General features: G+C 31.7%; 1 protein-coding gene across 1 annotated transcript in view; it reads right to left on the reverse strand.

Moving 5' to 3' along the window:
• Window positions 1-1,688: 1,688 nt before the first annotated feature.
• The window catches only part of tup (LIM1_Isl and LIM2_Isl domain-containing protein tup), a 75,109-nt gene continuing 51,771 nt past the window's right edge, over window positions 1,689-25,026 (reverse strand). Inside the window, exons 2-9 of the mRNA XM_075295944.1 lie at window positions 14,629-14,818; window positions 11,418-11,548; window positions 11,064-11,258; window positions 5,726-5,846; window positions 5,330-5,492; window positions 3,941-4,156; window positions 3,146-3,326; window positions 1,689-3,073 (exon numbers count right to left, since the gene is read on the reverse strand). Coding sequence (XP_075152059.1) covers window positions 2,757-3,073; window positions 3,146-3,326; window positions 3,941-4,156; window positions 5,330-5,492; window positions 5,726-5,846; window positions 11,064-11,258; window positions 11,418-11,548; window positions 14,629-14,818 — 1,514 coding nt within the window. The 3' untranslated portion in view covers window positions 1,689-2,756. The remainder of the gene's footprint in view (window positions 3,074-3,145; window positions 3,327-3,940; window positions 4,157-5,329; window positions 5,493-5,725; window positions 5,847-11,063; window positions 11,259-11,417; window positions 11,549-14,628; window positions 14,819-25,026) is intronic.

The following is a 25,026-nucleotide window of genomic DNA, read 5'->3' on the forward strand; positions in this document are numbered from 1 at the left end:
TCATAGACATTTCCTTGAAATACAGAAACCCGGTTAATCGATGGTAAAAGTCCGGTTTTCGTGATTAAGGTGAGTACTAAGTTCGAGTTTAGCCGCTAAAGTGAAAACTAAATCAGTAAAAAAAGACATAAAATTATACATATTTGTTGCAAATTTCATTTTAACTTGATGGGGAATAGCCCAAAGCATGTTTTCACAAAGTTTGTATTCCTTAAAATGGATTATTAGAGAAAAGTAATCGTGAAAAAATAAAGATTTTAGCGTCTAAATTCGAACTTAATGCCTACCTTTAACCAATAATACGAATGTTTTCATTATCCGGTTTCGGTTTGTGTAATTGAATCTGGTTAACCGGTGTTTGTTTTGGACACCCTGTTACCAGTGGTGTAGCTAAGGGTGGGTTCCCCAGAATATTTATCGATAAAAATTTTTTTAGTCGCTATCGAGCATTACTATTATTATCTTTATTTATATTATTATAATAACCTTTTGATTATTATAATTTTTGATTGTATAATTTGACATTATAAAAATAATATCACATTCAAAACATTATTTCCTTAAGTTCTTCTTGCATACATACAAAACAATTTACATTTACTTTTTTAGCTTGAGAATAATTTAATCACTTGAGAATATTATAATAACATAAGATCACACAATAAATTCACAAAAACGTGCATTTGGGGAAATCATTATTAATGTTTGTATTGAGCTTTGGAATATCTGGAAAACATTATTCTGGCTGCCAGGGTTAAAAACGCAGATTTGTCCATATTTGTAAAGCAAAAAGTCGAATATAAAAATTGGATATAAACCGCTAAAAGGTTCATGGAAAAAGTCAGAAAAAAGCTTAATGTTAAATGCATATTTTTCCCACTAAAAGGTGAGTATTAAGTTCGAGTTTAGCCGCTAAAATTGCGAAAGTGAAAACTAAATAAGTAAGAAAAATGCATGAAATTATACATATTTGTTGCAAATTTTATTATAACTTGATGGAGATGGGGAAAATGGATTATTAAAGAAAAGTAATCGTGAAAAAATCACGATTTTAGCGGCTAAACTCGAACTTAATACCCACCTTAAACGACTAAAAAAATCTAGTTCAAGCGGGGGAAAAGCCAAATTGGCAACACTTATGACAAGGGACCTCTTTTTTTATAGCCGAGTTCAAAAAGCGTTTCACATTGCAGTGAAACCACTTAGAGAAGCTTTGAAACACTCTGAAATGTTTTTGGTGTTCGGTCGAAGCAGGGATCCTGAAATGTATGATCAAAATGGTCATGATTTGGCTTTAATGATTTTTTTCTTTACTTTCAGTTCATTTTCTCTTCTATGAAATGGTAGTTTTTTGTAATTTGTAGTTAAAAAGTATACCGGGTCATTACATTTTCCTAGTTTTAACAACGCTTTGTCGAAATCCCGAAAATTGAGTACATTTTAGTTTATTTCTCACACGTCGTAGTTCATTTTTCCCATCAAACAATTTCCTTTTCGTGTCTGTAGTATGATTGGACCATACATTTGTTTGTATTTATTCCTAACGCATAGCTTGACTCGAAATAAATGCAAATTACTTCATGTTAATATAGTTTTTGTTTATTTTTGTTTAATTTTGAAACATTTTCTATGAATACTAAAATTATTAAGTTAAAAATACAGTTATTTTCTTATTTTGTTGTTGTTGTTGTGTTTTATACATAACTATTTATGTAAGTACGTATGTATGTATAAACAGTTTGTGTTAATATATAATTTCTTACAAATCTAATTATTAAATATATTTTTATATATAGCATATATATAATATTTATATGTTTACTATACGTAATACAAATCAAATAAATTGGAACTAAACTAAAACAGATGTTTAGGGAGGAGTTGGGGGGGGGGGGGGGGGCGGAGAAGAAGAAGGAAACAATTAATTGGTTTTTATTTATAATACTATTTTACAATTACTTTATTTGCAGTGTACTTTCATACAATGTAACGCATTTGTATATGTATATGATGTAATAGGCTAGTTCAGTTTCTTCTATGGGAAAATTTGCAAATTGCTATTATGATGACGAAATTATTACATACATTCGCTATGGTACATTATGAACTTTACTTTGGATGAGAAATATCGATCAGATAAAATTTAAACAATTGGTACAACAAAACATCAACAAAAAGGAATAACTAAAAAATATTTATTGTATTTTTTTTAATCTATGTACATCAGTTGTCTACTAGAGTTATAATAACAAATCCGAATTTAATTTACAAATGATTTTCTTTTGAATAAAACGAAATAACTTTTCAAGTGAGTGAGCATTTTGTATTTTTTCATAGTGTGTTTTGGATTCTTCTCGATTCGATACGATACGATTTGAAAATGTTAAATACTTCAGTTTTGAATAGTTGTGGGTGATGGATTAATCATGGATTGAATGGAGTGGAGTGAATTGCAGATGACAGTAGCTATTGTCTTGCCACAAAATTCTTTCCATGAAATGCATTTAAATACTTTTCGGTTAATAAAACAACAATATTCAAGTCTAATATCGAATGTCCCTAACAATAGTTTTGGATTTAACTAACGAACGAATGTCCTTAAAATTCCTTATGATTTCAATAGTTCAATTTGGGATCCCATTCATGGTGGTAGTAAATGGTGTGCCTTTTATGAGATTCTACTATGGTAAACATTCAAACGTCATCATCTCTGGGATTCGGGGAGCGGTCTCGTTGAATTTGATGCTTTCAAGATTTTACAAAACTCCCAATGTCCGTGGTGGCACTGACGGTTCTGTAGATGTAGATCCCGTCGATCCTGTGACCTTTTGCAGCATTTGCATAAGTTGCTCCGTGGCTGATGTCATCTGTAAACCTGTGGTGCTACATCCCATAGCCGAGGATGGGGGAGAAGAAATAGATGTGGTGGCCGATGATGACGCTGATGGTCCTGGGGTACCGCTATATCTTAGGGGTGCATTAGAGGGAATACCATTGTTGGTTGTGGCAGCAATTGAGTAGGATGCAGATGAACAGGAGGATGTTGTTGAGGATGGCGTCAACGTTAGTTTTTCTGTTTGTGAAGCAACAAAAGAAGCAAATTAGATACGTTTGCATTCGTTTATCTACGGACTGCCGGCCATACTGTCATCGCTTTCCAGATAGGTGACATAGGAATCTGTGCTATCCGGATGGTGATGTGAGGTAATTCCTGAGTCCATACTACCACCGGGTGGACCGTTCATTTGCTGGCCCGGTATTTGCGGATGTGGTCCTTGTTGGTGGGGTTGTAGCGGTGGCATTCCATTAAGATCATAGCCATGCATCTGAAATTAAAAGAAAGATCATAAGCAAATTTTACATAGAAAATTAAATTAAAATTTATTAATTGAAATGTGGGCAAATCTTATTATCCAGGAAACATTTTCAATTGTTTTTGCTAAGAATTTTGGGTGTAGTTTGATCTTAATAAAATGAATGAAATGTTCAACAATAAAGAGGACGCATGAAGGAGTGGTTATAAGGAACAACTTTCTTTTCCCAGGAAACATTTTCAATTGTTTTTGCTAAGAATTTTGGGTGTAGTTCGATCTTAATAAAATGAATGAAATGTTCAACAATAAAGAGGACGCATGAAGGAGTGGTTATAAGGAACAACTTTCTTTTCACCAAAATGTTTTTTTTTTTTTTTTTTTTTTTGAATTTAGGGCTATACGTTTCTCTTGTTTGCATGCAAAAACTTATTATTATTTCCTCCGAAACGAAGTTTTGGACCAAAGAAGATTTCGTTTGTCGTTTCTTTAAGGCTGGACAAACATCTCCGAGGATTCTCCTATAACTACTCTACTATCAATGTAAAACACAACATTCATGACAACTCTTTTCTTAAGATTTAGAATACCCCTTTGATTTATTATTACTCTAGCAAATTTAAACCTACCTGGTTGACTAGTTGTTGAAAAGCTGGCGTATGGGTATTAATGGCACCATTACTGTCAAGATCCGCATGGAGGGCAAAGTCGGATAAAGCTTTCCATGGTGGCTGATATGTTTGAACATCAATACCCTGCAGGTTGAGTGGTGAATCGTGTCTCACAGGCGAGCTGGCAATCATAGGAATACCCTGCATAGCACCGTAGCCCAATTTACGACCCTCCTGCAATAAAGGTATAAAGAGAAAGGTTAGGTTAGGTTAAAATATGTAGAAAATTTTGTATGTAAGTACCAAAGTATCCCTGCAAGTATTTTAAATAGTCTTACAAATGTTATATCATTTTGTTGTACTAATAATTCACAATACTATGAATTGAAGAATAATCCATAAAATCACTCCACAGATTGCAACAGAAATTTAGTTTTATTGCACCTATCATTCACAATAGTTCACAACTGTGAATTGAGGTTAAACTAATATGGTAAGTATACAGTCTATATTAATCACAATAATTTGGAAGTATAATTCGATGGATTACCAATAAGAAAATACTTAATTTTGGATTTTCCCTTTAAAGAAAATTCTTTAAAAACAGAAGGGAGCAGAGTATCTCCAAAAAATGTAGAAAAGTCGTTTTCTATAATACTCACTAAGTAAATATATTTTCCTCTGGAACTAAATTTTAGTCAAATGTTTTTTTTTTTTTTTTTGGTAAAAAGTTTTTTTTTTACGAGCGAATAAATCCTAATTTTTTATTTGCTTTCAAAGAAAATTGATTTGCGTCAAAAGAAAATTCCGTTTGTCTAAAATTTCATTCTCAGAAAATTAAACTCTTCGTTCAGTGCACATATGATGGAAATTTCAATTCGGTTGCAAGACAAAAAATATGAATGGCTTACAATCCGTTACCATAATTTTTATTATAAACTAATAGGAGTCCTTGCGTTTAATTTATTCTACTGTTAAGAGATATTTAAGCCTATATTAGGCTAGTTTTCCACTACTGGATAACACAGACGTTTATCAAACAAAAAAAAAGTACGAAATTGCACTCATCTGTTTAAATACGAAGACGGAAAATAAGTGAATTTCTTCAGTGTTAATACATAAAATTGTTTAAATAAATATTTGCTAGTGCGATTGCTTATGGCATTTTGTTGCTTTTAATTGAATTTATTAAAATTAATTTAATCACAATAAATAGCTCGGAATCTTCGAATCTTCGTTATCATTCTCACCCTGACTTTTTCGTAACCCTTTCGTTTTTTTTGTTAATATTGCTATTTCTTTAAGTGTATAATATGTAAAATATTTTAACCCATCTTCAAAAATTCATTTTACTTCAATTACTAATAGAAATTCAAATGCAGCTTGGATTTGAGTGTATGCTCTTACCTTTTCTTGCTGCATCTGCAATTTCATTTGTATGGTTTTCTTTTTATCTTTGCAGCGTTTATTTTGAAACCATACACGTATGACGCGCGGTGATAATCCAGTCATCTCAACAAGTTGCTCTTTCATGAGCGCATCAGGTCGCGGATTAGCATTATAGCAGGTTCTAAAAATAAACAAAAAAATATTTTATTAAAATATGAACAAAATATGGAAAAACAAAGGAATTCCATGGTCTTGTCTTTGTTGATAATGCAAATATCTCTTGTCGGATATTGTCTTATTTTCGTGTTTTGAATCAGTTATTTTAAAAAGCAATGAATGCATTGGATGTCCATTATTATATATAATTGTCCTTTTGTCATATTACCCATATTTACAAACATGTTTTTCACTTACCTTAACGTATGTAATTGCTTTTCATTGAGCACCGTTCTTACTCTTGTTGGTTTCCCATCCGATGGTCCCGAAGGTCGCTTTTCCCTAATACTTTTGTGTGAGCCGGATTCGCTGCCAGAATCTACAAAAAATCAAAAACCAAAAAATTCTACATTTTAATCATGCTGTTACTTGTAATCGAATACAATTCATTTAAATTTCAATAAGATGGAAAAATCATAGCCTTGATGGCTATGATTTTTCCCTTATCAATCCATATCAATCAATATCTAAAATTATAATTTTTTTAGTTTTGAAAATTTGCCAAAATAAAAAAAATAATACCCCTGAACCAACTTTAGGAGCAATGATTTTCTCGACAACTGAAAAATCCAAATTCTGCTGAAAAGTCCAAATTCAACACATGTTGATAAATTGATTGTATCCACAGACGCCAAGATAGAATTCCACGATACAACATCCACCGATGGATTGCTCCCTGTCCCATGTACATAACATCAAAGAAAAATCCCAATGCCTGGCATACACAAATGAACGATCGCAAAAGATCAATTGTTTGAGAACCAGAGTTTTTTTCATCAAGAGAAATATTTTCAAAAATTCCTTGAGTAGAAACTTTCTTTTAAAAATTTAAAGAAGACAAAAACTCAAGAGCCAAACTATTTTATTGTGTAGGGAAAAAAGGAGGAAATTTCATGAAAGATCTGTGTGTTTGGGGGACAATAGCAGAGAAGACAAGCAAATTGAATGCTCGTGTCAAAGGTTGCTTGTCGTAAACGCTGTTGGTATTCTCAAAGATACTCGCATACATATGTCTGTAAAGAACAATGTCCTTAAGAAGGCTGAGGTTTCATGTTAGCCAGCCAGTCAGCAGATGATTGAAGATATTGAAATATTATTGGCTTCATAATACACTCATTTTCCTTTATTTCTCGACACTTGGGCTCTGATATGCCATTCGTTTTTAAACGTAGACAATGGTGTGACAAGGATCGTAAAAATGTTGACTTTTATTTTAGATCCTTGTCACAACTCGTTTTGGTGTCTTGAATGATCTTTTTGTTCTTCATGCTCAACAATTATTTTATTGTTTCTCAATATTATTGGCCATATGTTAGTGACATGGTTTAGTTTATTCAATATAGGGAGGATTTCATTCATTGGATTTTTTTTTGGGAGAGTTGAAGAAAAAATTGAATATTTATAGAATTGCAAAATATGACATAAATTTTAATTAAAACTGAAATGAGGAGAGTTGAAGTTAATTTATTTATTTATTTATTTATTTATATAAGTCAATGGAAACACAAAGTTCCTTACAGACTAAGCAATTAATTTTACAAGGCATATTATTTATATAAACAAAAGTACTTCAAAGTTGACTATATCATTATAATATTTGTTTAAAAATATATAATATCTAACATAGTTACAAATTTATTTAAAGGTCCAAACAAGTCTATATTAGAATTAAAAATTCTATTAAATTCTTTTAAAGCCCTAGTAATTGGCTCAAAATTGGCATAATTTGATCTATGAAGAGATACATAAAATGGTGTATAATGTCGTAGGTGACGGCAAGGTGCATAAAATGGTAATAAGTTAAGTAAATCCGGACAATCAATAAAATCATTACATAGTTTGTAGAGAAATAATTGTGAAATAATTGTGAAGAGAAATAATTCTGAATTAAAATTTTGCTCAACAAAACTTTAGTGGGCCTAAAGATATTTGCTTTAATTGCAGATTTTTGTTTCTGTTCAATATTAAATATTCTTTTTAAAAACCTAAATTTTTCTGTGTTCACTTATTCATGATCAGTAATCATCAACACCTCAAAGTCGGCGAACGCAGGCTCGAATTCAACGAAATCAAAGAAGTGGTAGCAATTGAATCGCTTAAAAGCTCAAGGTAAAGCCTTAGAAATTCCAAGAAGACACACAATCTTACACAAAGCAAAAAATTTATTATTGAATGGGCAAAGAAATTATTAAGACTACATGAACGTGGGGTGTCTCCGCACATTGTGTTTACTGAAAAGAAAATTTTTCAATTGACCAATTCAAAAATTCTCAAACTGAACGAATTTCATCTGAAGTTACGAACGGCCACACCCTCAAAAAAAATCGCTTCTGTAACATATACCCCAAATATTATGCTTCACCTTGCACTTAAAACTATTGGGTTAAAAAAATTTGAGTTGCAAACATAAAATGTTTAACCCAAACATGAAAAACAGTCTTTTTCGTCCGTTCAACCTAGGTAATTTTCGATTTCAAATGATGGAAAGGTGACGAGTGTGTTCGCCGCCTTTGTTGTCATCGAGTCTCGTGTCAAAGTAAATTCTGAAATTACGTTCGCACATTTCTCTTTACATTTAATTAATAACAAATATAGATATTTGAATTGGTAAAACTGTATGTCATCTACCCTGTAATGAACAGTTGCTTAAATTTTATTTGTGTACAAAAGTTTCCGTGCCAATGTGCAACAATCGAAAATTGAAGATTCTTTATCTTCGACATTGTGACAATATTTTTTTCGGTGTACTTTGATTGTAATCTTTCAATGATACACTTACCAAACATAGATAATTAACCCTTGTTTCACAACGAAATTACATGTTGTTATCTAATTTGCGGTACGCTTTCATGAATCTTGTCTTTCGCTATGATCAAAAAAAGCTGGAAAATATCGATCTTGTGAAGGGAAACGGAAGTAAATCACATGCGGAGTAAGACATTGGTTGAAAACATGGCCAAAGAAAACATTTAAATTAGTTTGTTTCCCTTGAATATGAAGTTAGAGTTAATTGTGAATAATTGAGATGAGTGTTATGAGAAGGCCAAAAGTGACCAGTTGTTGCTAATTCTACTATGTCTGCATCGAAATCGTATCCCACAAAAAATGCATTCATAACAACTGTGCGTCTTCAACTTTCTAGTGAAAATTTATTATTACCACAAACGACACCATTTTCATTTATTTTTTTTAATTATGGAATTTTAATGTTTTTCGTATTGGTCTTTAGATTGTTTAAGTCAAATTTCCTAAGAAATTGTTCATTGAGAATATTTTCATGTTCTTTAGCAAATGACGCTTGAATGCAATAAACAAACATTTGATTTGTACTTGTGTGTGGTTATTGTTTGCCTTCAAACTCTTTTGTCATTGACGAGAGGATCGTTTGAAAACTTTGACTTCATTGTCATTGAAGCTATATTTATATATTAGACAATTACGGACAGTAACTGCAAGTCTAACTTCAATGGTGCTATTGTGCAACCATTAAAAAAAAATAATAATAATAAATATTTGCGGAAAATTCAAATTATAGTGTCTTAATGGGAACTTTATGAATTATGTGTGTGTGCATGTTCTATGTTTTGCTTCTTCTTCTTCTTCTCCAAACACCTTGGCTGTCACACGAAGTACTAGACGTTATGTTGTCATTGTTGTTATTCTTCTAGTCAAACAAATAGATTATATCGTCGATATGAAATGACATATGCAGCAATATGTCCCATAACAACACAACAACAACAACCAACCATAAGCTATAGGACCGAATGAGTGTTTGCTGTATGCCTGTGTTAGTTTTGTAGTATTATCGATTGTTGTTATTGCTGTTGGCTTTTATTTTTGTATCTTGTTTTTATCAATTTCTACCCGATACAAAAGTTCGGCTTGTTCTTTCTGTAGTTTTACAAACTATTCATTTTCTAAGAATTTTTGCATTACAATTATATTAGTATGACAGGAAATTTATGTTGAAGAGAGACTGCCAAGATTTTAAGTTGCTCGCCGACTGTAAGATTTACTGAGAGGGAGGGAATATTTTGATCAAATATTCACCGTTATTGGTGAAGAGAGCAATGTAAGGTGATATGCAGAAAAATATAGGCTAGCCATCGATATCGAATGCAGGAAAAATAATGTAGGCTAACTTTTGCCTGTTTTTAAAGGGAAGCCTATTCATCTTGGACACTGTGAAAAACGAACACTTCTCAAAAGTGGGTAATTGCCGTGAGACATTTTCTATATTAACACATTAAAATTACCCTCTCATAAGTGGACAGAATTACAAATGTATATTTCAAATGGCAATATGATAAAAATAAGCAAATATTTTTCGACAAATTACAAAAAAAATACTTTTTTAGCCATAATTAATTTTTTTCATAATTAATTTCTCTCTTATTTGGAAAGAAAAACGTCGAGTCTAAAAAATGCACAACCTTCTTTAGCACCAAGATGGACACGTTTTTGGGAAAATTTTGTGGAACATTCGAAATTAGTAAAATTTTATGCTTGGTTTATACATAACCGTTTTTATCTCTTTTAGTTCATTTAATTTAATTTTTAGTTCACTAAAGTATGTAATACAAATTTATTAAAGTGAAAGAAACTTTCACTAATTGAGGAAATTTTAATATATGCGTGATAATTTCCATGAACTAAAATAAAGTTAAATCGGCTTTGGTGAGTGCGTAGTACCAATTGACATCAATTTCACGTTCAAAGACTTTGACAAAAATCTTAAGATCTTTAAGAATTTGAGGAACTAAAAACAGGTCAGCTATCTTTTACTACTATTCTTTGTAAAAAGAATGAAATATCATTGTTTTGCAATCAAAGAAACTTTTCATTGAAAGTATGAAATGTTACGTTGTTTCTTTGGTTGTAAAATAATGATATATACATATTTCGTTATTTCTATGAAGAAAATCTTTCCAGTGTAGACACATATTTTTTATGTGCTATTGAGAACATCATTGCATCGGTAGTCTTACTAGAACTCTAAAATTTCATGTTCCAAATTTTAATGTTTCCACGAGTCGCAATAAACATCTATATTGTGAATATTTTCTAAAATAATGTTAAAATAAATATGGAAATAGATAAATGTGTGGTATGCTGCTTTTTAGGCATATATATAAACTATTCAGTCCATTGTAATACCACATGTGATGACATTCTCTCTTATCAATGAGTGCTGGTCGATTAAATGTTTAGTTCAATTATAGACGTGTCTAAACGGCATTATGAAATCCCATTGGAAACTTTGAAACTCTTAGAAATGTAACAAGCTTTACTGAAAGGTACACTGAAAAAATATTGTAAGCATTCTTGCGTAGCATTGAAGACGCATTTCTCTGATACAAAGATATTGTTCTAGATCAAAAATGCATAAACATTTTATTAAAGGCATTTTGTACTTAGAGTTAGGTGATTTGACAAAATTCAACTCAAAAGGAAAATTTGCTGAACAAATGGGCTGGGGCATTTAACATAAGAATATTTTAATGTAATTTTTTGTTTTCATATTAAAACTCACCTGACATTGAACCCAATTCGCTGGAATGATTATTATTATTGCTAAGACTCGAATGATTGTTATTATTACTACAGCTATTATTATTATTGCTCTCCAATGACGACGATGTCAAACTGCTTTGGGAGGATTTTTCTAGAACATCATGATCATCTTTACAATATAAGATACCACCATCTCGTAACGCAAATTCATCACCTGAGAATAGATGGAAAACACAATAACAAATCAAATAACTACAAAATAGACGAATATACATGAATAGTTATATTGATACTTCATTAATATACAAATGTTAATTTCATTTGGCAAATAAAAATAATCAGATATTTATGCAAATGTTTGTCAATATCTTACCAGGCAGTAATTGTCGCGCACAGGCAGAGCAACGAAAACATTCTATGTGAAATATTTTCGTTTTTGCACGCATCACAAAATCGCTTTTACTAAAGGAATTACCGCATTTATCACATTTGGTACCGAATAATCTGTAAATAATCAATAAAGAAAAAAGTAAATTTAAATATTGGATTACATGTTTTTTTCTTTCTTTCTTTTGTATACATAATTTTTATCCATAGCGTAGGCAGATTTGTGTATTTATATACATATATTTTTGTAAATATTTTCCCTATTTATTTTCAAGTTCAATTCCAACTTTTGTATGTGTATTATTTGTGGTATTGGCATTTTTTGCCATGATTTTATTTCGTTTCGTTTGATTGTGCCTTTACTGCTTCGGCATTTGTTTAAGCATCAATCATAAAGTAAAGTGCTAATTTATTACTTTTACGGTTGAGTTGTTAATAAATTGTTTAAACATTTACATAAATACATATTGTTTGTTTGATTTATTTTATGGCAGTAAGCATTCACACTATCCCATACGAATTGTCTAGCTGTGTAATGTCAACAGAAAAAAAACATAATCCAAAGATATGCATATCCAATTGTGGATCTCGATCGAAAATAAGGTGGCACTAGGTTTTCGAATAAAGTTTCTTCTTGGCAAACTAATGTGATAAATTTTGTTGGTCATAAACGGTAGTTCTTTTGATTTTATGAATTTATGTTTTTTGTAGAGTGCATAAATCTTTAAAATGTGCGCATATATATTTATTGTATCAAAACCGTATAACATTATGATTTTATTTATAATATAAAGTTATGGGGTTAAAAACCTGGAGAAAAATTAATTAACTATCTATATTTTGTATAGAATTGTTTAAATTATATATGAAGAAAAGAAGAGAATTCTATGCTTATAAGAATGAAACAACTTTGTGGAAAAAATTTATTTATACAATACGCCATCTATGAGAAAAATAATAGATTTATTATTACTACACGCAGAGAAGGAATATGATCACCTCAAACATGTTTCAAGAGCAAAATGTTATTTTTGTATGGTGACCATGTAACATGTTTGCCACTAAAATGTTATTTTCTCCTCAAATATAACCTGCTTGCCGAAATCAGATACATGATTTCCGAGAAAATAACATGGTTGCGAAAACCATGTTACATGGTCACCACCCAAAAATAACATTTTGCTCTTAAAACATGTTTGAGGTGATCATATTCCTTCTCGGGTGTACACCTAGAATTTTATTATTAAAATAACTGCGTGGTTAAAAAGTATATAATAATGTAATTGTAAATTTCTTTCTTGCTATGAAAATATATTTTTATCGTCTCATCTAAATATATTAAATGCCATTACGACGTCACGTCAAGTGGTAGTAGTTGACAAGAAACAGCAATTTAATTATCATAAAAATATGTTTTGCTTTCGCTATATTTTCTAAATTATATCGTTTTTGTTTTAAGTGCTGTGAGCCAAAATAAATTGTATTTCATTTTGAAATGACATGAAACATAAAACTTAAATTAAATAAAAAACTTTTTTAAATTCTTTTTTTGTTGACATTTTGACCACCGCAACCCGTTTCCATTTTCTTCAATTTTCTTCCAAAAAAAATCTGATTCAATCACAAAACTAATTGATGCAAATAATTTTTTAATCAACATTTCTTCAATCACGTAATTAAATTTAGTTTTTAAATTATTTCTTTGTTGACATTTTTATAAACGAAAAAAATCTTTTTATATCATACAGTTTTGCTCTTTTAATTGAGTAGAAACTCTTTCATTAAAAATACAATTAATTTTTTAATTCAAATTTAAGCACGTTCAAACATCAATTACAGAATTAATTAGAAATAAAAATTATACCTTATTAATATATTAGTGATATGATTTCATGGTACTTAAATTTTTTATTTTATTAATTTAAAAATTTAATTGGTTTTGGTTTCAAAGCTCAATTAATATAATACAATAAATTTTATATTCTATTATTATTTATTTATTTGCTTGTAATTTTTTAACAGTTTGTACTTTCTTTCTGATTATAATCATAGTTGGATTTTTCATTGGATTTGAGCCAAAATTTTATTCGATTAAAAAGCTTACTGTATAATTTATTTTCTTGTTGATTATTTTTTAAACTGCAATCAATTGAATTGAAAATATTTTGGTTAAATTTTGAGTATTTTGAGTTTTGTTTGATGTGATCACGACAATCATGTTTCATCTCTGCATGTATTCATTTAATTTAAAATTACAGATATGTGTGATGAATATATAACGTTCAATTGCTGATTTCAATTATTTTAGTTTAATTTAATATACTATAATTAAAATTTATTAACTTGAAATAAAATTAACTTAGATTACTTAGTTGAGTTAAGCTCAAAAAAGTCTTAAAGTAAACATGTTACCTTTGGTGGAGTTTTGAAAATATCTATCCAGTATGTGAAATTCAAATGTCAATATTTAAGGATTAAATAAAAATGTGAATACATATGTACATTTTATACTAAGACCTATGCTAATTTTGCGATAAAAGTTTGCTTGTCTAATCTTTTAGTAGAGGTGAACTAATTCTTCAAATAAATATGTATCAAATGTTGTAAGGTGAAAAATAGAAAATAGAGGGTTTTTATGCTTTAACAGAGTCACGACTGTTTTGTGATATTAAAATTTAATTAGAACGATTTGTGTGTAAGGGGTTGGTTTGCGTAGATACAAGAAACATCTGTAATCAACAGATAGTATTATCGGATATTTAACCCATTAAAAGCCAAGACCATTTAAAATAAAAAAAAAATCATTTATATATTTACACTTAAATTCAGTTAAAAAATATAAAAAACAAAAACATAAAAACACAAACACAAAAAGGGATGTTGCCTAATTTCATTTATAAGCAAAGTTCTGCGATATTAAATGTTGCCAATTTTCTGTACCCAAGCGAGTACAATGGAAGGAAATGGGTTAAATCTTCCGACTTTCCTATGCCATGTGTCATAGCCAGTTTTAAGGCAAAATATTTTTTAAATAATAATTAGGAACTGTTATCTATATATGCTAAAAGCATTTTGCACATTTGTGAATACAAAGATGCACTTTTATAAAGCTTTTATAAAATCAACGAAAAAAGCGCAATTTGGAGACCATGTTTTTTTTATTTTTCTAATTTATTGGGCCATATTTTGTAACTTACCGCACATAATCGCGTTTGCAATACGTTTTGCCATCACGCACAAAACATGTACAACTTTCGTCAAGGAATTGCCGACATTCCTGGCACTTTAGACACGCTGCATGCCATTCTAAATCGGGAGCCACTCGCAGGATATACTGATCATGAATTTGCCCACCACAACCCACGCATAACGAGAGCCTTTGTTTTTCTGTAAAGATAAATAGAAAAAATAAAAAATTAATAATTGTAAATTGATGATTGTAAAAACCAAATTTAAATAACAATACCCTTCTACCACATTGGAGGCCCAGATCGAAATGGAAGGAAAAGAAAACATTTAGAATTCTTTAGTTTTGCCTTGTAAGATTTAAACAACACCAACGAGAACTTGCAATCATGTTCTTGTTTGTGAACAACTTTTTCAAACAACAGTAAAAAAAGTACATCATTGAAAAAGTTTTGTATTCCAGTACTTTTTCTTTCCTCTCGATCTTTTCCCGTTTTCAAGTACATACATTCATTCTCCTGCAAATAGCAGACATCTCCATTTTGTGGGGTATAACAGGCAATAGATTAAAACGGGGTATGATGAAGTACAAAACAATGGTTAGAAGATAATCTTTGTAGTGCCGCGTCTATTCCTTCATACATTTTTCTCCACTTGAAATATTAACGTATTTAGCAATGCTTAAAAAACGTTCTGCCTTTTCTCTGGCAGATTTGTTTGCACACATATGACTTTTTGTGCTATTTTTTCCTACTGTTTGTTATAGCATTTTTTCGTCTGTTTAGAATGCCTTGGCCATCGTTAATGCAAGTGTAACGTGAAGTGAATTGTCGCTACAGAGAAAACCTGTGCGAATCTGTATACCAACCCGTAAACGATGCCATTCATGGCCCCTTTTCCGCGGACCCTACCCACTGTTTATTTGGGTATATCTTTGGCATCAACGTTTTTGGTGTAGATATCATGAATAATTTATAAAGGCGGAGCAGACAAGATTATACGATGCTTCCACTTTGAACGACCATGTTTGCGGGCAACAGTTAATGTACACTGAATGAAGAATGTTTGCTGGCATTAATGAATTGAATTGAAGTTTCAATTGAAATGCGTGAATTTTCAAGTGTGCTCTGTTACAAAAACAAGTACATACAGTTATTATTTGTCCAATTTGGTTACACTTTAAATTTTCTATGCTGGCAAGTCACAATAACCTGCTATTGTGAGTTGACGATATTCTATTGCCTGCATTCACGATATAATGTGTAAATCGGATGCCATCACCGAGATCGAGTTAATTATTAAAATTTTAATATTTAACACATTCATAAAAATTTGTGTTTGAAGTATGAGTACTAATAATTCACGATAATTTTATGTTTATATTGTACATAGAGGAAAATGCAACATAAAAAATTAATTTAGAGTTGTACACGTTGATACACTGAAAAAAGTATTGACCTAATATGAAAAATGATACAACCCAAATTTTCGGATAAACAATTTTAACAATCTTTAGGACGATTTTCATAGAATTGCATAATATTTCTGTTAAATTTGGGACACGGATCTGTATAAATAAGCGTAGTGAAAAATAGTTTTGATTTGAAGAAATAATTGTTAAATTAAATGAGATACTGAAATTTTGGATTAAAGATAAAAAAGTTTCAACTACACGCGGAGAAGGATTAGGATCAAGAGTAAAATGTTATTTTTGGACGATGAAAAAAAAAGTTATTTCAAACGTTGTGCTACACTCAAAAAAAGTGAACTCTCTATTTCACTAAAGCCAATTTAAATTTATTTTAGTTCTTGGAATTATTATGTTTGGAGAAAGTTTCCTTTGCTCTAAAAATTTTTTGTGTACGTTAGTTAAATTAACTAAAACCGAGGAGAAAAATATACTCAAATGAAGTATAAAGATAAACTAAATTCGTGTCTTCCTCAAAATAGTTCAGAATTTCTTTAAATTTGTAAATTTTACCAAAAATGCGTCCATCATGAACTTCGTATGTCACTAAAGACATTCTTGCAATTTTGAACTCCAAGTTTTTCCTTCAAACTACAAAATTTTCTTTAACAAGTGAAAAAACTTAGTTATGTCTAATAAATTTTCTTGAATTTGTCGAAAAATATTTACTTATTTTTACGACATCGGTGTGATGCCAACGTTTGTAATACTGTTTAGTTAAAATTTTCTACAAATATTAAAAATTTTCTAAAATTAATCGAAAGTTTTCTCCCTGGTGGGTTCACTGTGTTTTCAGTGTATCTGTTATATGGACTTGGATTTCTAAACTGCCATTTATGACTATTTAGATTTAAAGCTATATAGCGTCCTAAAAAATCTTTATTTTAAAGAAACCACATCTTTGTCTCGGAATAATTGCCAAGATTCTTGAGGGAAGCTCAAAATCTTTGGATCAAAGTTTTTGAGTGGACATCTGACAATATCATGCCAATTAATATTACTCATCTTATCGAGAAAATACCTATGTTTCGCAATTCGAAATTTTCTTACATCGAAAAAATCGAGTTACTCTCGAACTTAAATCAAATTTTAATTTGGATTTCTTTTTAAAGTGAACAATTTACTTAAATTTGATATTAGTTTTATTTAAATAAAATCACATATAGCAAATGTATGTATTAAAAAATCGTGTTATTGGTCTGCTTCAATTCCAGATTCCAAACTCTACATTATTTCGGGGCATTCATTCTTGAGAAACTTCTTTATGAGTGCGGCCTCATGCCCCCTCGCATACTTCGGAAAGTATTTAAACTCAAAAATTTTTTATAATGAACGAATTTTTCAAAAACTTCAGTGCATTATCTCTCTAACTACTGTTCAGAAGCTTTCGGAAATATCTTTTGATTCCAAGGGATATTCAATCAGACCACTAGCGAATAGGTCGAATAGATAAAATTAGCGTCATATATAATCGGTTTCCGTGTGCAAAGCTTAAACCAGCCCTCGGAATCAACGCTTTAAAACTTTTCCATCCATGATTTGACAAGATTTGATAAAAATATTTTAAAATTAAATTCGTAAATAAAATAAAATAAATAAAATTATTCGTAAATATTTTTCAACTTCTAATTTGGTGTATTGGTGAAAAAATCGAACATAGTTCCTGAAGGAGGAAAATATTGTTTTAATTGAATCCCCCATAGAGTCTCTATGTTATATATAAAACTTATAAATTACACATTAGAAATTCCATATTTCATTTTATGGCGAAAACTTTTCCAATACAGTGTATATAGAAAACAGGGTATTTACTACAACAATACTGAGATGATAACGCTGCTGTTGTTGTTGTCAATGAATATACATATAAACTGCTGTGGCTGACTGGCTGGTAGTCGTGGCTATTAAAACTGTTAAAGCTTTAAGCCTCCTGCTTTTTTATTCTCAGTCTATCTCTTCCCTCTTTACTCGCTCATGTTGTTGTTTACGATGAGGGGCCACCATGCTGCTGCTGCTAAAACACAAGAACGTGATGGCTACGTTAAAAAAAAATAAAGGGTGATTCTTTTGAGGTTAGGATTTTCATGCATTAGTATTTGACAGATCACGTGGGATTTCAGACATGGTGTCAAAGAGAAAGATGCTCAGTATGCTTTGACATTTCATCATGAATAGCCGAACGATCTGCCACAACGTCGAATTTTCAGTGAATGGGCCCTAGAAAAGTTGGCAGAAAATCCGCTTTTTTATCGACAAATTTTGTTCAGCGATGAGGCTCATTTCTGGTTGAATGGCTACGTAAATAAGCAAAATTGCCGCATTTGGAGTGAAGAGCAACCAGAAGCCGTTCAAGAACTGCCCATGCATCCCGAAAAATGCACTGTTTGGTGTGGTTTGTACGCTGGTGGAATCATTGGACCGTATTTTTTCAAAGATGCTGTTGGACGCAACGTTACGGTGAATGGCGATCGCTATCGTTCGATGCTAACAAACTTTTTGTTGCCAAAAATGGAAGAACTGAACTTGGTTGACATGTGGTTTCAACAAGATGGCGCTACATGCCACACAGCTCGCGATTCTATGGCCATTTTGAGGGAAAACTTCGGAGAACAATTCATCTCAAGAAATGGACCGGTAAGTTGGCCACCAAGATCATGCGATTTGACGCCTTTAGACTATTTTTTGTGGGGCTACGTCAAGTCTAAAGTCTACAGAAATAAGCCAGCAACTATTCCAGCTTTGGAAGACAACATTTCCGAAGAAATTCGGGCTATTCCGGCCGAAATGCTCGAAAAAGTTGCCCAAAATTGGACTTTCCGAATGGACCACCTAAGACGCAGCCGCGGTCAACATTTAAATGAAATTATCTTCAAAAAGTAAATGTCATGGACCAATCTAACGTTTCAAATAAAGAACCGATGAGATTTTGCAAATTTTATGCGTTTTTTTTTTTAAAAAAGTTATCAAGCTCTTAACAAATCACCCTTTACAAGGAGATTGTTAGAGCAACATACAGACAGACGGACACTATACGCATACACCCTATACTCTTTAGCCTTCTAAGAGTGCGTGTGTATTTGTGTGCCAAAAGAAGGTAAGAAAGAGTCGATGGGAATATGCTGGAGAGCGGTGGGGGGTGGGTCTGCAGATGTGATGGAAACTGGATACTCAGATACAGAAGTTAAATAGGTTTTTTGTTTACGTTTTGCTTACTTATTTGTCCATAATGAAGTTCTTTCAGTTAAGAAAAGTTGGGGTTGTGTTTAGTGTGCGGTGTTGTTGGTTATTTCATCTCTTCCTTTTGTTATTTGCGCGCACGCAATCTTAAATACTTTGGGGAGGCTGTGTTTGAATGTGTGTGTGTGTGTATGTATGTTCGTTTGTTTATTCCTCAACAAATATCAAGTATTTTATGGATACACACTTAGCTCCATACGCACGCACACACACACACAAACGCACCCATATACTCATATTAAAGAAATAAGGCTACAAACTCCATTTTGTTACGATTTTCTTTTACGATAGCCCCAGGTTTGGGAGGGGGGGGGGGTGGACCCACAAGCATAATTTCAAATTTCTTCCTTCCGTTTTATATTTGAAACTTTTATCCCTGCCATCCTGGCCATAATTTCTCTTATATGCGAGAATAATAACAAACCTTACTTGCAATGTTTCTATCCTCTGTAGTAATATCAATGAACCAAAGTACCGAGCCTTAGTAGAACCTGCGCATTGGGAACTTCCATTTGGGGTAAATCTTTAGCATGTACTGGATATATCCATGAGTGTGCCATTGCTATGAAATTTAATTTTTGCTTCATGTTTTATCCTCGCACATTCATGGTTATGCCATAATGGGAATATAAACCTTCAACTAAGCAGGGGGGTGTAAGGAAAGGGAGCCAAAATATATCTATTAAATGCTTTAAAGCAAGTTTTGATTTAAATAATTTGTAACAAGGGAAACGTAAGGAGATTCTGCAACAAATCTCTCCTGGACGATTGTGAAGGACCAGAGGGTGAGGTCATTCTCTGGGATTTTGACTTTAGTGTCTATGTCGATTGAGTAGATTCTGCAGTTAGTATGGTTTTTAGGATTTTGGGTTCGTTTTATACACCGATTTTACGGTGTGTCGAACTAGAATAATGGGAAAAATTGAATTTCTAATTTCATGAACCCGAGTCTTACCGGGCTACTTGAGATTGGATAGACCTTTAAGAGTGCAATAATATTTGGGTTACGAATGAGTCAAATCTGATGAGTTAAATACTTGGCTTATATTAATAGGCTCCGTAAGATTGAAGTAAAAATATAAATATGTTTTTATATATAAACCGCCAACCAATTAGCCTATTATTTGGAACGATTATTTCGGTATCCCATACATTAGTTTTTCCGATTAACAAGTTGAACTTCGTACTGAAGTTAGAATCTCAACAGTGTACATACAGAGGCCAGTCTCTCATTAAAGTTTAATGTTCGTAAAAAAATTAATTCAAAATGCAAATCTTTTCTGAAAAGAAAGCTCTGAAGGATTACAGAAATATCAATTATTGTTATAAAAACATGAAAATATTTCGATCAATAAAATTTATAAAAATCAATAATCAATAAAATTTATAATTGTATAGCTTTTTAAAATTTATTTAAAATTTACGTTGCTGTTTTAATTTCTTCTTAAAACCATAGAGTAGCTAAAACTTGGAAACTTAATCAACGGAGGAAAAATGTTTGTCAAATTGATTAGGCAAAATCATTGATCTATCAAACCCGATTTAATAAATACAACGAAAATTTTCCATATTGTAATGCAATTTCGATTTAATAACGAAATGTTTCAAACGTGTTTATAATTGGAAGGAAACATTATGCAAATGAAAAAGTTTCGTTGACCCATTTTTAATTAAATATTCTTTGTGTTTAGACTGCAAGACAATGGATGGACGCATGAGTGTTACAGAATTTCCACATTCCTCTTTAAAATTCTCTACATGCAATGAAGCTATCAAACAAGCATAAGAATAAATTCGATGAACCCAAAGAAAAGGTTCATATTCCATGAAATAATAGTAAACTGTAAAATAGCTGACTAGATCGTATTCTCTAATTAATTAGTTTGTATATTAAACATTGCCAAAAAAAAAAGCAGTGTAATGTAAATTTACGCATATCTTGTAATCATAATCAGTGCTTTCTAAAATCTAAAATATGTATTTTCGATCCATTCTAAATAAAAAAGTGTTCCAATTCAGGTTTGACGTACAACCATATTGTTTTTGCTGCTGTGAAACTTCCTCTTTTATACTATCACTGTGATGTAAACGTAAAGCAAATTTTTTCTAAAGGCAAGGGCAAAAGCTCTCATTACGTTAAAATATATGGTAACTGGCCTATTATCTTAGACACCTTCTGTAGTTCTGATATAGAGGCTTTCACTCTTCTCCCGTTTGTGGTCAAACCGTGTGTGTGTGTGTGTGCGTGAATAAATGAAAATATTAATGTACTACAGTTGCCATTTTGTTAAGCCATTCCAAGTATGAGTTATACTACGTGGTATATGTATGTGTAAACTGTCTGTGAACGAGTACAGTATACAGATACAGATGGATATATGAGAGGTTTCATATATATGGGATCACTAGATTTTCACTCCTGTATCTTGTTTGTCGGTTGTTGTCTCATGGGCTTCGTGCCATGTTGTGGTGTTGCTGGTTAACAACAACTCTTGGCAATTCATTTTATTTCGGAGGGATTTTCATTTTCAATTTTCATTCAGAGTTTTTTTTTGCTCTCATGTGTGAGGTTTTCCGTAATTCGGAAAATATGTATGTACGTGTACCCACCCATTATCACTTCCGTCGTTTGTGTGGGTGAATTAAAACCAGCAATCTGTTGGTATAGACTTGTGTACAGATTTTAAGGCCAGAACACCACATAGAGGCGGTGAAGTACCATTCTCAAGTGGTATTGCCAAAAAAAAAAACCGTTTGCCATGTTACTTTTGTGGCTTATTCACTTGGATGTCTGTTTGATACTGGAGGAGGGAAGACCACTGGAAGAGTATTTGCCAGTATTTGCTTTAAAATTCAACTCAATCCAATTCGATTGATTTTTCATTAAAACTCTCAAAGGCATTTAATAGAAAAGCAGCCTGGCCCGAGTGCTTAAAATGCTTGACCCTTGATTTCTTTGGATTCCCTATCGTTTATGTATTATTGTTCGTTTTCGTTTATGTGGCCATCAAGACCAAAGCGAATACTCAATAAGCTATACCTATGATAGCTTGGTCTATATAAGTTTTTGTGTTCTGCTTGGTTCTTCCTCTAATTGATGGTCTTAGAGAACCGAACACAAAAAACAACAGAACCAAAAACCTGATCATATCTCAGTGAGCTTAAATGTTCTTTATCTAATTACATGAGTTTCGTCTTGTTTTTCGCATTTATTTTCATGTCTTTGCTGTGCTATGGAATTGCGTAGTCCTTCTCTTTTCTAGCTCGTTTTTTGTCTGTGTTGATACCAGCCGCCGTCGCAGGTATGAGAATATTTGTAGCGTTTTGTTTGTATCAACATAGCATTGCCATCCATGTAATTGCCAGTTCACAAAACAGCCATATGGCGTCCATTGAGCGAGTATACGACATCATCCATCGTTCTATCGCTACAATGATGGATGTCATGACATATACAAAGTGGCCAAATACAAACAAAAAATATGCTATGCTATATTATGGAAATTATGTAAATTGTTGAAGCACTGTTCCCTTTTAACATGGCAAACATGTGAGTAAAGTGTGTGTCATTCGCTAAATGTCGCACCAATTCCAATAACACCTACATTGCATGGGATCTGAAAATTGAGTTGAGAGTGAAAAATACACTGAAAAAACAGTGAACCCATCAGAAAGAAACCTTTTGGTTAACTTTAGAAATGTTTAAATACTTTTAGAAATCTTTAACTAAAGAGTATTACAGATGCTGGCATCACGCCGATATCGCAAAAACAAGTAAATATTTTTCGACAAATTCAAGAAAATTTATTTGACATAAATAATTTTTTTTTTTGAAGGAAAAAATTGGAGTTCAAAATTGTAAGAATATCTTTAGTGACATACGAAGTTCATGGTTGACGCATTTGTAGTAAAATTTACAAATTTAAAGAAATAACGAACTATTTTGAGAGAAATACGAATTTAGTAAATCTGTATGCGAAATTTGTGTATAATTTTTCCCCGTTTTTTTTAGTTCATTTACCTAACATACGCAAAAAATTATTAGAGCAAAGGAAATTTTTTCTAAACACAATAACTCTATTAACTAATATAAAGTTAAATTGGCTTTAGTGAAATAGAGAGTTCACTTTTTTCTGCGTGTAGGTTAGGTTAGGTTATGTGGCAGCCCGATGTATCAGGCTCACTTAGACTATTCAGTCCATTGTGATACCACATTGGTGAACTTCTCTCTTATCACTGAGTGCTGCCCGATTCCATGTTAAGCTCAATGATAAGGGACCTCCTTTTTATAGCCGAGTCCGAACGGCGTTCCACATTGCAGTGAAACCACTTAGAGAAGCTTTGAAACCCTCAGAAATGTCACCAGCATTACTGAGGTGGGATAATCCACCGCTGAAAAACTTTTTGGTGTTCGGTCGAAGCAGGAATCGATCCCACGACCTTGTGTATGCAAGGCGGGCATGCTAACCATTGCACCACGGTGGAAAATTTTTTCTAAACACAATAACTCTATTAACTAATATAAAGTTAAATTGGCTTTAGTGAAATAGAGAGTTCACTTTTTTCTGCGTGTAAGAAGAGTCCAAGAACATTTGAAGATGTAACATGTATAATGAAAGAGAATGTATCTATTGTAAAGAAGAGTTCTGAAATATTCTATTTTTAGCCGAATAATTGGAGCCAAGCCTCTTCTGTAGGTAGAGTTAATACAGGGAATTATGTTATTCCGTGAACTAAATAATACTTCTGTAGAATAGATACAATTCTGTTGTGAAATAATATACATAGTTTTCACAATCAGCAAATATGTTTTTTTTTAGTTAAAATGGGTATTTTGTTCGACTTTAAATGCATAAATCGAAAATGAATCAATAAAAGCAGAATTACTATTTTAACTTGACAATGCGAAATAATACCGGCCTTTATGAAGTTAACTGCCCAATTCTTTATAACTGAAAATTATTCAATAAAAATGCGAAATAAATCAACAGATTGGTAGTCCAAATTTGTCTGTAATGTCAGACATCCTCTCTACATAACAAATCCAGTAAATGAAATTATTTGATTGGCCTTCATCAGTTTGTGTGATTGAGCCATATGCGATATTGGTTCTAGCGCTCGAACTCTGTAATCCCAATTGTTTAAAGCTCCAACTAAGAACAGTTATTTGCATGACCCCGACTCTTAGAGTCACTTGCTCTAAATATAAATTAACCTAACCTCACTTAATCCAGCAAATGCAATTATAAGCTGGTGTGATTGAGTCAGGTCTTGCCAACGACCTCGAAATTCGTTTTTATGAAATCTTAGTTCCTTTAAAGCTCGAACTAGGATCGATTATAGTGAGAATTTATCTCAACATTATATTATTAAAATTGTTCGCCGCAAAAAAGAAATATTGTTGTAGACTTTTTATTGAACCTGATAATTCACTTGTTAATGTCACATTTTGGAGTTCAAACCAAACACTTCAAAATTTGACTAATTGTAATCTTTGAATTTGTCATCCACATACATTAGTCACCATAACTAATTAATTTTAAACTGATTTTTTTTATGTTTTAAGTATTATGGCGCCAAAAATCTATTAAATCCATTGAACGATTTCAACGATCAAATTTGTTTATAGTTTTCTGTAGAGAACTTTTTATCTAGACCATAAATAAAGACAATGCTGACCAAACGACCACACCTAAAATACTCA

Source organism: Haematobia irritans, chromosome 2 (genome assembly GCF_050003625.1).
Source record: "Haematobia irritans isolate KBUSLIRL chromosome 2, ASM5000362v1, whole genome shotgun sequence".
NCBI classification, from domain to species: domain Eukaryota; kingdom Metazoa; phylum Arthropoda; class Insecta; order Diptera; family Muscidae; genus Haematobia; species Haematobia irritans.